General features: G+C 42.3%; 1 protein-coding gene across 8 annotated transcripts in view; it reads right to left on the minus strand.

Moving 5' to 3' along the window:
- The window catches only part of grin2aa (glutamate receptor, ionotropic, N-methyl D-aspartate 2A, a), a 261,785-nt gene that overhangs the window by 124,579 nt on the left and 119,562 nt on the right, over window positions 1-17,644 (minus strand). For all 8 annotated transcript variants that reach the window (XM_048552405.1, XM_059654132.1, XM_048552408.1 and 5 more), the window contains one exon: window positions 2,640-2,754. In XM_048552405.1, the coding sequence (XP_048408362.1) occupies window positions 2,640-2,754 (115 nt within the window). The remainder of the gene's footprint in view (window positions 1-2,639; window positions 2,755-17,644) is intronic.

Below are 17,644 nucleotides of genomic sequence, written 5' to 3' on the forward strand. Positions count from 1 at the left end.
GTTTTATTGGTAGAGGGACTGAGTTCCGGAGCCATGATGTCATGCTGCAACTGTAGAAAATGCTAGTGTGGCCTTGTTTCGAATATTGCGTGCAGTTCTGGTCGCCCCATTACAGGAAGGATGTGGAAGCATTGGAAAAGGTGCAGAGGAGATTTACCAGGATGTTGCCTGGTCTAGAGCGTAGGCCCTATGAAGAAAGGCTGAGGGACTTGGGTCTGTTCTCAGTGGAGAGAAGGAGGCTCAGAGGGGATTTAATAGAGGCATACAAGATGTTCAGAGGATTAAATAGGGTGGACAGTGAGAGCCTTTTTCTGAGGATGATGACTTCAGCTTGTACAAGGGGACATAGCTACAAATTGAGGGGTGATAGATTTAAGACAGATGTCAGAGACAGGTTCTTTACTCAGAGAGTGGTAAGGGCGTGGAACACCCTGCCTGCCAGTGTAGTTAACTCAGCCACATTAGTGGCATTTAAACAGTCCTTGGATAAGCATATGGATAATGATGGGATAGTGTAGGGCAAGGGGCTTAGATTAGTTCACAGGTCGGCACAACATCGAGGGCCGAAAGGTCTGTTCTGTGCTGTATTGTTCTATGTTCTATAACTACAACCAATGGGCAAGTCAACAACATCACCAACAAACCGAGCTACAAGTCTTCGCAAGAACTTTAAGCAGAGTGCCTTTTCTTAAACAAATTCTGCTTTCCTGATTAAAATACATAAGTAGATACATGTCTGAAAATTGGTTGTGTTTGTTTACAATGAGCTTACAATGAACTTTGACTCAGTCACATAAAGGTTGCCTGATGTCGGATACTGTAGAAGCTACTTTGTTGACATGCAATTACCTTTACTTGAATAATCACAATGTTTCCTGAATGTAATAACTTGTGATATAGGATTCCCCCTGAGGCATACATTACAACAAGGTTGTGTGAGTGGAATTCACTATGAAACTATGCGAAACGCTTAAGGGGATCTATTTCCCAGATTACGTATGGGTTAGCCTCGTGTATTCAGTGCAATGTAGTAGGAGGACTGCTCGTAAGTCTTCAGTTTGATTACAGAATTGTGCCAGCAAAGACATGAAGAAAATTTACTTGTACACAACACGGCAAAGATGCATTGCTTCACTTTCTGCAGCACTTCGATCAACCACAAACATTACAAGATGAGAAGCTAAGTGAAGCGTTCAGGATAACAAATTGCAAGAAGGTTACATTTAAGAGTGACAAATTATAAAATGTTGAGGCCATCAGGTAATCACCAACCGTTATCCCTCAAAAATGAATAACAGTATCACACAGAATTATAACTGTACTTACCATCAGAATATTTTGTAATTATCTATTTGAATAAAAGATTGTAGAGGTGAAACCATAATAAATTTGACAAATGCTCTGATTAGAAATGTTAAACTGGCTAAAGCACAATAAAGTCATTGGGTTAAAATCCCAGAATATCCTTCTTTATTGCACCAAATAGACTGCCGTGGTACAAGTAGGCATCTCACCATAACCTTCTCAAGGGCAAACAAAGATGGGTATTAAATGCTGGCTCAATCCACTTTCTGTGGATTAATTAAAACATATAAATACACACACATGAAAATAAACCATTCAAATGGTTATTTTCTGATTAAAGACCAAGACCTAACAACTATTTGGATGAGTTTCTTTTTGCCAGGAGGTTGTCAAGTTGAATTATTTGTAATAATGGAACATTGCCACTCAATTGGAACAATGGGAATAGGGGGAGAAATAGAGATGCATTTCCCACCTAATCCTGTTGTAAATCAACAATTTAGTGTCATTAATCATGGCTGTAGAGATTTCCAATTCTCATTCTTGAACATAACAATCCAGGTAAACGTGCAAGAAAGCATACACTTCAACACAATTAAATGATCATTAAAGTGACCCTGAGTCTCATGTTAAAAATAGAAACTTGGAAGGCTGTTTGCTCTCTGATTAGGTAACTGGCTTTATCTAAACCGTGTTCCCCTGAAATAGGCACGAAAGAACAAAGAACAAAGAAAATTACAGCACAGGAACAGGCCCTTCAGCCCTCCAAGCCTGCACCAATCCAGATCCTCTATCTCAACCTGTCACCTATTTTCCAATGATCTGTATCCCTCTGCTCCCTACCCATTCATGTATCTGTCTAGATACATCTTAAATGACACTATCGTGCCCGCCTCTACTACCTCCACTGGCAACGTGTTCCAGGCACCCACCACCCTCTGCGTGAAGAACTTTCCACGCATATCTCCCTTAAACATTCCTCCTCTCACTTTGAACTCATGACCCCGAGTAATTGAGTCCCCCACTCTGGGAAAAAGCTTTTTGCTATCCACCCTGTCTATGCCTCTCATGATTCTGTAGGCCTCAATCAGGTCTCCCCTCAACCTCCGTCTTTTTAATGTAAATAATCCGAATCTACTCAACCTCTCTTCATAGGCTTTTCCATTTACAGTATAGTTCGCTCTTGAATTGGATCTTCCAAAATGCATCACTTCGCATTTGCCTGGATTGAACTCCATCTGCCATTTCACCGCCCAACTCTCCATCTATCTGTATTCTGCTGCATTCTCTGACAGTCCCCTTCACTTTCTGAAAGTTAGAAGGTCAAAACAAACCTTTTCCCAGGTGCGTTCCTTGTTTAGTACAATCACCACAAGCTTAGGGTTGGCCTGGTATCCATCTCGTGTGAAGGAGAGGTCTTTGCCATTCCAGGTGACATTCATCATAAACCTGAAAGAAATTAGTGGAAGGAGTGAATGGAAAACAGCAAGTCTTAGCTTGTCCAGCTTGGAGCTTTGAATAAGAAATTATGCTGCATTTTAAACGTATTTTATTGACCTTATTTTATATTTTTTCAATGCACGCTTTAAACTTGAGTTTTTGTGAGTTTAAACATTAAACACTGGTGTATTTCGAATACTGCAACAACCTGACCACAGGTATGTGTTAGTCTGCGCCATTTGAATTAATTTCTATTACTTCATCTTAGTTGTAGATAAAGTATAATCAATTCATGGCAGTGCCTCTCATTGATTTTGCAATCTTCACGGCTGGCAGTTAACACTTGGCCACAAGCCTGATACAACTTCTTAAACCATGGATAGTTAGCTAGCAAATGATGAACATGTTAAAATACACATCTCACATAATGTCATTGATACTTGTAAGTGTGCAACATGTATACAGATGTTACTAATATATTAATGGTTACAGTGTTTGACAGTTTTATCATGCATGTATTAAATATTTATGACAAAATATTATTATTTTTACAGAATAACTTCATTTGTACTGCCAAAATATCATGGCTTTGTCAAGTATTAATCATTAGTGCATAAGAAATGGTCTGTAGCAGAGGGAAACTGAGTTAATGCTTTGAGTGGAGTGTGGCTCTTCGTCAGAACTCTGAGGAAGTTTTCTGAAGAGCTCTGAAGAAGAGTCATTTTGGATTTGAGACGTTAATTCTGTTTGTCATAGATGTTATCAGATCTGCTGAGATTCTCCAGCATTTGAGTTCGTAGACATGCTCACTGAGCCGGTGTGTTTGGTTGCAAATGTTTCATCACCCTGCTAGGTAACATCATCAGTGCACCTCTGGTGAAGCATTGATGTCTTCCGCATCTGACCACAACAAGAAGACAAAACACGGCCAGACACACTAGTCACCCTACTGTACATGACAGACCTATCAGAGATGGCCACAAGGCTACTCAGACCACTAGGTATCAGGGTAGCCCAAAAACTAACAACCACCCTGCTACAGTTACTGACAAATGTAAAGGATCCCACACCCACAACCAATAAAATTAACATAATATACAAAATACCATGCAAGGACGTGAGACACATTACAGAGGCTAAACTAGAAGAAAGCTGACAATAAAGGATACACAAACACCAGCTAGCCACCAAGAGAATTGACCAATTCTCACTGGTCTCAATACACATGGACAAAGAACGACATTAATTCGACTGGGACAACACATCCATGATAGAGAGAGCCAAATAGAGAAATGCCAGGGAATTCCTGGAGGCTTGGCATTCCAACCTGGCATTCCCAATCAACAAACACATTGAACTGGACCCGATACATAAACCACAGAAAAAGAGAAGTGTAAGTGATACCAACCACCCCAGCAAATCAAAGCGTATAAGAAACAAGTGGGACAGAACACCAATACTTCACCAGAGGCACACTGATGATGTTAACTAGCAGGGTGACGAAACATCTGCAATCAAACACACTGGCTTGGTGAGCAAGACTACAACCTCATCCACAACCGAAGCAACAGATCTTCTCAAAAAACTTTAAATTCCCAGTATTTGTTTCAGATTTCTACCATGTGCAAAATTTTGCTTTTATCCGCAGTATTTTGTCTCCAATGTTAAATCATTTAGATTATTCATTTTTACATTTCTACTCCTGGACCTTACAAAGTATTTGCAACGTGATTGATAAAAGTCTACATACTTTAACAGGTCAGGCAGAATCTGCGGTGAGAGAAAGTGAGTTTACAGGTGGAACTCCACTGTTTCTCTCCTGGTGTGTTCACGGGCAGGAAGGACATGTTACTGAATGAGCCTTAAAGCAATTGAGGAGTGGGAAAGCTCATGGTTGGACTTGCAACAACACTGCTCCCTCAGTGATGTCATCTACTGTCACTGGCATTGGCCCATTGTCAAGTGGGTCTATTGACATGCAGTGTACAGGACAGGTAAAATCTGTGGCTTGCTTGGAGGTGTCCCCTGTAGGCGGGGGCCTTCGCTTGAAGGTATTCAGGAGGGCCAGTACAGAGTCAGCCCCTTTGTCCTTGCTACTGAGTACCCCTACCACTCCTCACCCTGTGACTTCCATAGTTGATCAGCACTGGTTACATCATATAAGGTAGAGATGAGGAACTTCATTTAAGATAGAGAGGAATTTCTTCTCTCCGAGGGCTGTGAATCAGAACAATTCTTTACCGTAGAGGGCAGTCGAGGTTGGGACAGACAGATTTCAATCAGGAGAGGGAATCAAGAGGTTTAGGGAAAAGGCAGGAAAGTGGAGTTGAGGATTAATAAATCAGACATGATCTCATTGAATGGGGGAGCAGACTCAATGGACTGAATAATGTATTTCTGCTCCTACAACTATGGTTTTGAGCATCCAACCCTGCATCCCCACCCAAATTCTCCACAGGATCTGTTTTAGATCAACTGAATCAATATGAAAAAAGTTAGAAATGTAACAATTTGTAAATATGTGAAAAGCAGAAGAGGGAGAGTCAGTGCAGGAAGAAGTGTCTGTGATTGGGTGTTAAACAAGTCAGATTAGATGATAAAAGAGTGTAATGCAGGACCAAAGAGAGTGGCCATTGGACATTAAAGAAACAAAGATTTTCCACCATCCACAGTATTTGGCTTGTCTTTGGATATTGATTACCAAAACAAATACAAAAAAGTAGTGCTTTTGTTTTAGAGTCCGAATTCATTATGACAAAGCCTCTAGAAATGGCAAGTGGTTTACATCAGAGTTTAGGCTTGTTAACATTTACAGTAACAAACAATGTGGCTTCTGACTGCAAAAGTACGTTTCAGCATGAATTAGTTACAGAGGACAAAATTTTATCTAAAAATATCATTATGGGGAAGAGCAATTTGATCATCAGAATGTTCTTTGTTCGTACAATGAGAGATTTTATACATTTGTGGGAGCAATCAAATTGCAACTCCCTTTGGCTCCAGGGAGTTTTTTTCAGAGACAAACATATCTCAGAATACTATATTGGATAGCTTTTATCGATTGGATTGTTCATTACATGTGATACTTGAGTAATAATAGTAACTTCTGTTGCATGTGCCCTTTGGCAAAATTAACAGGATATAAACAAAGGGCAAATGAAACATTATCACATGCTTTTTTGAACGATGTAAGCCGTCATCACACAGTCCCCTCAAGTAATCCAGATGGACCCCATCTACGATACTTTTCTTTTCCCTTTCAACAACATTACAAATGCTTCAGGAAGAAAGCTGAAAGAATGTATTGAAATGAGAGACATGCACGAGAATTCCTAGAAGCCTGGCATTCCAACCAGAACTCCATCCACAAACACATTGATTTGGAGCCAATCTACCATCCTCTGAGAAAAAGAACAGGAAATGACATCACCAACCCAAGAAAACCTAACCAGATAAATAGAAAACGGGACATAACACCAGCGCTTCGTCGGAGGCTCACTGATGATGTTACCTAGAATGGTGACGAAAAGTCTGAAAACTAACCTTCCAGCTCAGCGAGCAAACTCACATCCAGAACCTCAACCTGAGCTACAAATCTTCTCAAAACTCGCTAGTATTGAAATGAATACAGAACATGCATAGCCACGTTAAAGGGTACCAAGGGTCATACTGAAAACTAGACAAACCCCAAGACCACAGACAGATATATAACAGCAAGATTATTTCAGCACTAATGTCCTCTAAGGAAGGAAACCTGTCAACTGCATTCTGAAATGGCCTAGCAAACCACACTGTTCAGGCTCAACTAGGGATGGGCAATAAATGCTGTATGGGCAGTAAGTACTGACATATAAAATGATGCCCACATTCCATAAATAAAAAGGTTATTGACATCTAGAACAATCCAAGAATAGATGAGAACCCAAATGAAAGATACTAAATGAAAGATGCATTTTTTCACTGGATTTGGGCATCACTAACAAGGTCATCTTTATTTGCCATTGAACTGAATGACTGACTTGTCCACTTCAGAAAGGATTTAAGAGTCCAACATATTGGTGTCAGTCTGGAGTCATGTGTAGGCCACACCAGGTATGTTTGGTAGAATTCCTTTCCTGACGAACATTAATAAAGTAATTGGGTTTTCTAGCAATCAATGATAATTTCATAGTTACTACTGTTAAGGCTAACTGTCAATTCTGGATTTTATTAAATTACTTTAAATTCTGCCAGCTACCATTGTGGGATATGAACTTGTTTCCAATGATACAACCACTACATCACCATCTCCAGTGTTAAAATACCACAGTATAAAACAGTAAATCTGCTCTCTCCACTTATCCACAAGATATAAATATGCTTCTCCCAACTTTTTGTAGTGACTTTCCCATCTCCAGGATGTTCCAACACTCCACAGTCAAATGAGTTATTTTAAATGTAGTTACTGTTAACACACAGACCAAGCTTCCACAAACAGCATTTAAATCAATGACCAGCTAATCTGTTTGAGTGATATTGTTGAGAGATAAATGTCAGCAACCAAAACACTTCCCAAACTCTTCTACATTTGTTAACAAAGATACTTTAACATTCAATTTCCTTGACTTGGACAAATTTCCCAGCACTGGGGAATTCTAGAGCTCCTACCAGTCTTACACTGAATCTCCAGAGAAAAATGAATAATTGATCTCCAGTGGCTGGTTGCACCTCTTTCCTTGGGTTTAAGGTTTTACCAACGATCTCTAGCTCAGGTTGTGGATGAGGTTGTTGACTTTCTTGCGGAGCTGACTGGTCATCATTCAGACGTTTTGTCATCATGCCAGGTGACATCATCAGTGAAGCCTCCAATGAAGCAATGTTGTTATACTCCGCTTGGAATTTATACCGTCAGGACAGTTATGGTGAGTAGTATCACGTATGGGTTTGTATACGGGGCCCAAGGCTATATGCTTGTTGATTGCATTATGGGTTGAGAACCATATCTTTAGGAATTCCTGTGCATGTCTGTGTTTGGCTTGGGCTACAATGGTTACATTGTCGCAGTTAAACTGATGCCCTTCATTATCTGAGTGTACTGATATTAAGGAAAGTTCATCATATCATTTTGCTGCTAGCTGATGTTCGTGCATTCTGATGGCTAGTTTCTTTCCTGTCTGTCTGATATAATGCTTGTGGCAGTTGTTGCACAGTATTTTGTAGGCTACGTTGGTTCTGCATTTGTGGGAATGGGTTCTTTAATCTTTGTGAGTGTTTGTCGTACAATGGCTGTGAGCTTGTGGGCCACCATGACTCCTCATGGTCGGAGGAGTCTCATTGTCAGTTCTGATATTTTCTTGATGTAGGGCAGTGTGGTCAGTGTGTTAGAGCATACTGTGTCCTCCTGTTGTTGTCTATTTAGTAGGCATCTGTGTATGAAGTTGGAGAGACATCCGTTTGTAGTGAAGATTTTGTATAAGTGCTCTTCCTCTTTCCAGTGTAGTTCTGGCACATTGCAGTGAATGGTGGCCCATTTAAATAGTGTCCTAACACAGTTTTGTTTGTGGACATGGGGTTGGTTGCTGTGGAAAGTGAGGATTGGTCAGTGTGGGCTGCTTTCCTGTATACTGAGGTTTGGAACTCCCCGTTGGTCATATGTTCAATTCTGACATGATTGTTGTTTTCTCCTTCTCGTTATGAATGGCAGCACAGAGGACAGGAGTGGAGGCAGGACAGACAAAATGCAGACTTGATTTAAACTTCGAATAGCAATCACTATGGTTGTTGCTATGTGGGCTCACAGAAGATTTCCATAACGCCTGGCACGGGACTGGAGCATCAATGTGACTGGAGCATCAATGTGAAAACCGAATGCCTGGCAGAGGAGTAGGGCAGACCTTCAGTTCTCAGACAATAATCCTGAAATGATGCCAAAGGCCATGATGGGAATTGAAAGAGGGGCTCCCCATTCAAGCAGAGCAGTCTTAGCCTGAGATAGCAGCTTCTGAGGCTGGCAGCAGGGTTGTCAATGGATCAAAATTCAAAATGCTAAAGTGAAAGTCTTATGCCACAGGCATCTGTAGCAAACCTCAGTTTCTAACAATCTCTGGGCATTTGAACTTCAAAAGGAGGGACCTGGGTGGTCATCTTACAAGTATATTAATTAGTAATTTATATATTATGGAGTAAATGGTGAAAGCTAACAGATCTGAAATATTAGAGATAATGGGAACTGCAGATGCTGGAGATTCCAAGATAATAAAATGTGAGGCTGGATGAACACAGCAGGCCAAGCAGCATCTCAGGAGCACAAAAGCTGACGTTTCGGGCCTAGACCCTTCATCAGAGAGGGGGATGGGGGGAGGGAACTGGAATAAATAGGGAGAGAGGGGGAGGCGGACCGAAGATGGAGAGTAAAGAAGATAGGTGGAGAGAGTGTAGGTGGGGAGGTAGGGAGGGGATAGGTCAGTCCAGGGAAGACGGACAGGTCAAGGAGGTGGGATGAGGTTAGTAGGTAGCTGGGGGTGCGGCTTGGGGTGGGAGGAAGGGATGGGTGAGAGGAAGAACCGGTTAGGGAGGCAGAGACAGGTTGGACTGGTTTTGGGATGCAGTGGGTGGGGGGGGAAGAGCTGGGCTGGTTGTGTGGTGCAGTGGGGGGAGGGGATGAACTGGGCTGGTTTAGGGATGCAGTAGGGGAAGGGGAGATTTTGAAACTGGTGAAGTCCACATTGATACCATATGGCTGCAGGGTTCCCAGGCGGAATATGAGTTGCTGTTCCTGCAACCTTCGGGTAGAACACCTCCGCTCAGTTCGCAACAAACAACTGCACCTCCCAGTCGCAAACCATTTCCACTCCCCCTCCCATTCTCTTGATGACATGTCCATCATGGGCCTCCTGCACTGCCACAATGATGCCACCCGAAGGTTGCAGGAACAGCAACTCATATTCCGCCTGGGAACCCTGCAGCCATATGGTATCAATGTGGACTTCACCAGTTTCAAAATCTCCCCTTCCCCTACTGCATCCCTAAACCAGCCCAGTTCATCCCCTCCCCCCACTGCACCACACAACCAGCCCAGCTCTTCCCCCCCACCCACTGCATCCCAAAACCAGTCCAACCTGTCTCTGCCTCCCTAACCGGTTCTTCCTCTCACCCATCCCTTCCTCCCACCCCAAGCCGCACCCCCAGCTACCTACTAACCTCATCCCACCTCCTTGACCTGTCCGTCTTCCCTGGACTGACCTATCCCCTCCCTACCTCCCCACCTACACTCTCTCCACCTATCTTCTTTACTCTCCATCTTCGGTCCGCCTCCCCCTCTCTCCCTATTTATTTCAGTTCCCTCCCCCCATCCCCCTCTCTGATGAAGGGTCTAGGCCCGAAACGTCAGCTTTTGTGCTCCTGAGATCTGAAATATTAATTATGTTTCTCTGCACAGATACTGTTAAGCCTTATGAATATTTATAGCATTTTCTATTCCGATTTATGGAAAGAATGTTTTTCTGGATCTGACATTTCTCACTCAATAGAATCCTCAAATTTCCTTCCTTGAAACCTCTGCCCTTCCAAATTTTGGGTAGATCGTTAGGATGGACACTTCTACTATTTTCCATTCCAGAAGGACAACCCAGTAAAACTTGTGAATGAGACAAACTGGTCCATGTCATCTTGTACACTTCAAAATGGAGATCCATTATGCCTATCATTTTGATTTCCAAGTGCTACTTTTTGTTTTAAACCGGTTTCCTCCTCTGCGATAGCAGCAAGGCTCAAATCTTCTTGAGTTTTGAAGGTGGGTGAATGCCTTGTCCCACCACATTTCCAGGGTTGAAGAACTACCCCAGTGATTTTTGGGTGCTCTTTTAATACTTGTGTGCCCTTAAGTTGTCATCACATGTGACAGAGACATCAAAGACGATATAAAGCATTAAGTAAGAGGGGGATGAACTGACCAAAATCTGCAGCAAAAATCTAGTTGGAACCCCACTGGATTGTTTCCCTTTAAAAGGTTACTTAAGGGGAAGCCTGAAGAATAGAGGCACGTTCAAACGTACCCCTGTCTACACATCATTTTTACAAGATCAGCACTCAGCTTTGATTCCCTTTGTTCAATGAACTAACACTTCCCTGTTGTTTTTCCAGACGAAGTACAATGCGTCACTGCCTCATTTGAAAGCCCTCTTACCGGACTCGCAGTGTGCCTGATCCTTCAAAATCATGCTGCAACAGCAAATTGTGATGCCAGTCTACTGCTGCCAACAAGCTTTCATTGCAAGAAATTATAAGACATTTCCTATCTCTGTGGTACAGCAATGATGTGTGTATACCAGCCTGATTGTCATGTCAGTAGTAAAATGATGGGACAATCAAAGACAAGCAGTTCCACATGAGGACCCTGGACCTTCACAGGGCTCTCAAACTAGTTGCAGGCACTTGCTTATCATAGGATTGTACCATAAGAAATGTGTGTACCAAAAGGTTTGGTGCTGAAGGGCACTCAGGTTGGCTGTTAAATGTCCACTGAGATGATGAATTATGTAGCAGTTTGTAATTTAATTATCAGGATGTTTATAGGTCCTGGCAGCTGCAAAAACAAAAGTCTGACAGGAACTGAACAGTACATCAAACTTCCAAAAATACAAATTGTTCACTCCAGACATCCACACACCAACAGAAACTTTTATCTATGTAGCAACCTTAAATGTTGTGAAGTGTTTGACAAGAAGGTGATCAGATAAAATTTGAACAAAGCCATAAAGAGTTATTCTGACAGGTAATGAAATGTTTGGTCCAAATGACGGGTTTTAGGAAGCCATTTGAGGAAGGCAGAACAAGGCAAAGAGACAGAAGGGTTAGGGAGATCCATAGTTTAAGAATAGGCTGCTAAAAGCATGACAGCCTGTGGAGGAGTAATAAAAATCAGAGATATTAAAGAGGCCTGAACTGCAGTAGTGTTGAGGTATTTGAGGGTAACAGGACTGGAGGGAAGTTACAAAGGTAGGAATGGGTGATTCTTTGGCAGAAACTAGAACCAGAGCTCATAAAGCTACTGAATCTGTTCCTTTAATACACATCTCCTGACTTGTCCCCTTTTCTGACTGACGTGATGCATTAGCAACAGGGAATGAAATATCACTGATTACACTCTGTGCCTCCCACATGGATAATTGCAAGATAAGGTTCCTTCTTTGGGAATGAGTTAAATACAAATTGTCATATTAATGACAACCGTCTAACAATCAACCACTTGTCAGGGATTGATTAACTCCAAGAGTTAGTTTATTAAAAGCAGTGAAACACATTTTCTTTATGAAGTGGACATTTCAGCAAACCAACTGATTTCGTGTTTAATAAATTCAGAAAGGGCTGGAGAAACTCTCTAGATCTGGCAGCTTCTGTGGAAAGAGAAGCAGAGTTCATTTTTTGTGTCCAATGTAACTTCTTCAGAACTCAGTGGGACTGCAAAATTGAGTTTTTTTTTAGCTGCAAATAGAGGGTGAAGCAGAGCGAGTTTAGCAGATTATGAGAGTGCCCACAGCAAAAGACAAAGGTGGGGGAGGTGCTAATAGAGGTGATAAAGAGGTAACAGGTGTTAAATGACAGATGTGAAAAGGAAGAAATGGAGCTGTTCTGCTGAGAGAAAAAGCAGCAAGTCACAAATAAGGCAAGGCTGAGGAGGGTAACAGTGGAGGTCAGTGGCCATGATCGGAAGTTGTGGAACTCAGTGTTGAGGCCTGCAGGCCATAAGGTGCCTAAGTGGAAAATGAAGTGTTGTTCTTCCAGCTTGCATTGAGCGTCTCATTTTCTTTTGCTGAATAAATACATATGAAAGTATTTTACCCTGAAAGCGAGAACTAATATTTTCTGCTCAGAGATAGTAGGAATGCAGATGCTGGAGAATCTGAGATAACAAGGTGTAGAGCTGGATGAACACAGCAGGCCAAGCAGTATCAGAGGAGCAGGAAAGCTGACATTTTGGGCCGAGGCCAGCTGCCCTAAGGGTTTTTGGTGTTTGAGATGGGGTATGATTTTGGCATGTCCCCAGCTCCTTCTCCAGCTCCACATTCAATTTGCAGAAATAATTTACCCTTTATTTACTTGTTAAAGAAAAGTTTAATTTGGCACCCTGAAATCCTGATGCCCCAGGCAGCTGCTTAGTTCGCCAATATAATCCAGATGGCCTTGCTCCCGGAACATATTTGCATAGTCGAACTGCACTACAGTCTGAGATTTTGACTCAAATACAATCTGGCTGCAATTTTAGAGTGTGCAAGTTCACAGATCTTTCTGTGAAGCATCTCTTTGAAGAATCATTGTCTCCCTCGAGCAGAATAGTATAATTGCAAGCTTGGTGCTTTTAAAATGGACAGTTTCAGCACCATCAGAAAGGCACATCTCTTCTCCATAATCCTGTCTAACCTAAGCAAAACTGGAAATGCGCAGACCCAAGAAATGAAAGATCCCTAGACATCTTTGAAGATCATACTTGTATTGACGAGTCAGTGAGAATTTATGTCCTCAATTTTACATGGATCAGGATGCATGTTCATACTGTAATAAAGAGTTGCTAATGTGACATTTCTGATAGCTGAACACCAGTCGTTCATTGTCTGCAGCATGAATTGATAAGTTTTCGTTATTCATTTTTGGGATGTGGGCATCGCTGGGCTGGTCAGCTTTTATTGCCAGTTCCCAGTTGACCTTGAGAAGGTGGTGATGAGCCTCCTTCTTGAGCCGTTGCAGTCCTCCTGCTGTGGGTTTACCCACAATGCCATTAGGGAGGGAATTCAAGAATTTTGATCCAGTGACAGTGAAGGAATGACAATATATGTCCAAGTCAGGATGGTGAGTGGCTTGGAGGGGCACTTGAAGGGGCAGTGTTCCCGTGTAATTGCTTCACTTGCCCTTCTGGATGGAAGTGGTCATGGGTTTGCAAGGTGCTGTCTGAGGATTTTTGGTGAATTTCTGCAATGTATTCACACACTACTGCTATTGAACGTGGTGACGGAGTGGATGCTTATGGATGTGGTGCTAATTAAGCAGGCTGTTTTGTCCTGGATAGTATCATGCTTCTTGAGTGTTGTTGCAACTGCACTCATCCAGACAAATTAGGAGTATTCCATCACGCTCCTGACTTATGCCTTGCAGATGGTGGACAGGCTTTGAGGTATCAGGAGGTGAGTTACACTCCGCAGTATTCCTAGCTTCTGGCCTGCTCTTATAGCCACTGTGTTTCTGTGACGAGCTCAGTTAAGTTTCTGGTCAATGACATCGCCCAGGATGTGGATAGTGGGTGATTCAGTGAACACAATTGAATGTAAAGGAATGGTGGTTAGATTGTCTCTTATTGGTGATGGTCATAGCCTTGCATTGTGTGGCATGAATGTTACTTGCCACTTGTTAGCCCAAGGCTGGATATTGTCCAGGTCTTACTGCATGTGAACATGGACTGCTTCAGCATCTGAGGAGTCACAAATGATGCTGAACATTGTCCAATCATCAGCAAACATTTCCACTTCTGACCTTATGATGGAGGGAAGGTCATTGATAAAGCAGCTGAAAATGGTTGGGCTTAGGGCACTACCCTGAGGAACTCCTGCAGAGATGTTCTGGAGCTGAGATGACTGACCTCCAACAATCATGACCGTCTTCCTATGTGTCAGGTACAACCAGCAGAGAGATTGTCCCCTGATTCCCATTGATTCCAGTTTTTGTGAGGGTTTCTTGATGCCACACTCAGTTGGATGCAGCCCTTGATGTAAAGGGCTTTCACTCTCACCTCACCTCACCTCTGAAATTCAGCTCTTTTGTCCACGTTTATACCAAGGCTGTAATGAGGTCAGGAGCTGAGTTACCTTGGCGGAACCTAATCTGGGCATCACAGAGCAGGTTATTGCTGAGCAGGTGCTGCTTGATAGCACTGTTGATGACATCTTCCACCACATTACTAATGACCCAGAGTAGACTGATGGGTTGATAATTTGATGGAACCAAAACAGAAGTTGCTGGAAAACCTCAGCAGGTCTGGCAGCATCTACGATAAAAAAAATCAGAGTTAATGTTTCAGGTCCGGTGACCCTTCTTCAGAACTGTTGGTAGCTGGGAAAATGTCAGTTTATATGCAGAAAATAGGGAGGAGGATGGAGCAGGGAGTAAATGATAGGATACAGGATAGAGCCTAAAGAGAGAAAAGAGCGGTTGAAAAGACAAAGAAGTTGAAAACAATCTGGCTAGGAGCGTGATTTGCTGTTAATGGTGACTGTTAGTGTCTAATAGGCAGTGTGTAATGGCAGGCTGTGCGATAACAAGGCCCGGTGTGTGGGGTAGGGGGCTCGATCATGTAAGAGTTTAGGCCCTCAAATTAATGAACTCGATTTGAATCCGGAGGGCTGCAGGGTCCCAAAGTGGAAAATGAGGTGTTGTTCCTCCAGCTTGCGCTGAGCTTCACTGGAACACTGCAGCAAGCCAGAGACAGAGATATTGGTCGAAAGTCTCTATTGGCATGGAAGAGATCATCAACTTATCCATTCCCCTCACCCTCCCCCATTTCTGTTGTGTTAAAGTGGCAGGCAACAAGTAGCTCAGGGTCGTTTTTGCACACAGAACATAGAGCAAACCATATTATGAGCAGCGAATGCCTTCTGAATGGGAAATGGAAGTTCATGAGCTCTTGGGGCCAACACTCCTTTTATAACTGTTTTATAGCTACACATCCTAATTGCAGTACTGACTTCTGATTTAGGACGTCACTGCTGTGCATGGATATAACACTATGCTGCCATCACTGCTGGGTCTGTCCTGCAGCTGTGTCAGAACCTATCCATGGATGGTTATGGTAGCGTCTAAAACATTGTCTGTAAGGTATGATTCCATGAGTATAACTTTGTTCTATGAATGGGCTTTGGAAGCCATGCAGCCTGAAAGAAAATTAGAGGTATTGCTGCTTGGGGCTTCTTTGCAGGATGTACTGTTCTGTAATCATGCTTCGCATTAAACTTCAAGAATTTTGCACCTGCAAATCTCAGATTTAGCTCTTCCAAAGTGGAAATTTAGTAAGGGTACATTTCAAAACTGCATTGAGGCATCTCAGATCAAGACACACTCTCAGAGGGCCTTCTATCTTCATGATTTATGCTACTGGGCAGCACCAGCTTGAGTGCTTCTGTATTCAATGATTTTATTTCACACCTTCTTGTCTGGCTCAATCCTTGAATCATCTTAAATGAACACTGCACTTATGCAGTGAGGCAATAGACAGGCATGTATTCTTCTTCAAGTACAATGCCACAGCTCACTTAACACTGCCAATTTTGTCAAAATATTGCGCAAAGTATGATATGAAATCATGAATTGAAGTATCAGGTGAAGTTTCTGAGTTTGATTTGTTTCTGATGCCTGACTGATTCCGTGGATTGTGACCAGGATCAGATCAGAGATTGCTTGTGCACCCACTATTGCTCGTCCAGCAGCATCTAAAGCTCAAAAGTCTCTATTGGCATGGAAGAGATCATCAACTTATCCATTCCCCTCACCCTCCCCCATTTCTGAAGTAGAGTCCAGACCCAAAACGTCAGCTTTCCTGCTCCTTTGACGCTGCTTGGCCTGCTGTGTTCATCCAGCTCCACACCTTGTTAACTCAGGCTCCAGCATCTGTAGTTCCTACTATCCCACCAACTTATCCATTCTATTTGTTATCTCCACGTCAGATAAATCACTTAATGAGCCCTTTTCTTCACATCTACACATGAATGGTTTGTGGATCCTGTGGGTTTCTGTCTAAATTAAGTGAATTCTAATCAGAGAATAGAGGCTTAATTTGACTCTGCATTGGTCTTCCAATGTGGTACATATATTTTGATAATCTTTTAACATGAAAACATGGAAGATAGGAGCAGGATTAGGCCATTCAACCCCTCAAGCCTATTCCACCATTCAATATGATCATGGCTCAGTACCCGAATGCCTCCCCCTTATCCCTTGATCCCTTTATCTACTTCTTTCTTGAAAACATACAATGTTCTGGCCTCAACCACTTTCAGTAGTACTGAACCCCACAGGCTCACCACTCCTACGTTCCTCATCTCAGTCCTAAACTGTTTCTCTTATCTTCAAACAGGAACATCCTTCTGACATCTAACCTGCCTAGTCTTGTTAGAATTATGTAAATCTCTATGAGGTTCCCCGCCCCCGCCTCAGTCTTCTAAACTTCAATGAACACAATCCTAACCACCTCAAACTCCTGTTCATTTGTTATTGCTGATGTGTTAAGCTTTGTTCCCAATAGCTAAGCAGATCTCAATGACTTGATTTCTTGTACTGGGGACACCAAACTTAGAAACCATTGCTCTGAACACAGTTTAAAATATGAAATTTTGTTAGGGCATCTGCTGTGTCCCAATCTAAACAATGGAATTTTATGAATATTCTGACAAAAAGCATTTGACCTATCTTTGCTCGCTGTCAACTTGACACACACCCTGTCTGGCAAAGTCACAATATTGTGCACACACAACGCATGGATTCCTTAAAAGTGAACTCCTTCAGAGGCAAGGTACATGTGCAATGTAAGTAATAGAAAAATAGAAGATTGAAAATTGAAATAATCTTTGGAATGGTTAGACACTTTGCAAAACACTTAAGACCACTTGAAGTAGGAGCAGAAGTGAGCCATTTATCTTGGTGAAGCTGTTCCACCATTCACTGAGATCGCACAGTAGGATTCAAGCCAAAATGAAATATGATCATGAACATGAAGAGGTTAAAACAGGATCCATAATAACAAAAATCAGAGAAGATCAAAGAAAAGAACCAAGTGCCTTCCCCTGATGTTTGCAGTATCCCCAATGCATGCTTTGACCTAATGATTTCCTCAAAACAGCTCCTAACCTTGATGCCTTTAACAGTCTATTCCTGCATACTA

Source organism: Stegostoma tigrinum, chromosome 23, assembly GCF_030684315.1.
Source record: "Stegostoma tigrinum isolate sSteTig4 chromosome 23, sSteTig4.hap1, whole genome shotgun sequence".
NCBI lineage: Eukaryota > Metazoa > Chordata > Chondrichthyes > Orectolobiformes > Stegostomatidae > Stegostoma > Stegostoma tigrinum.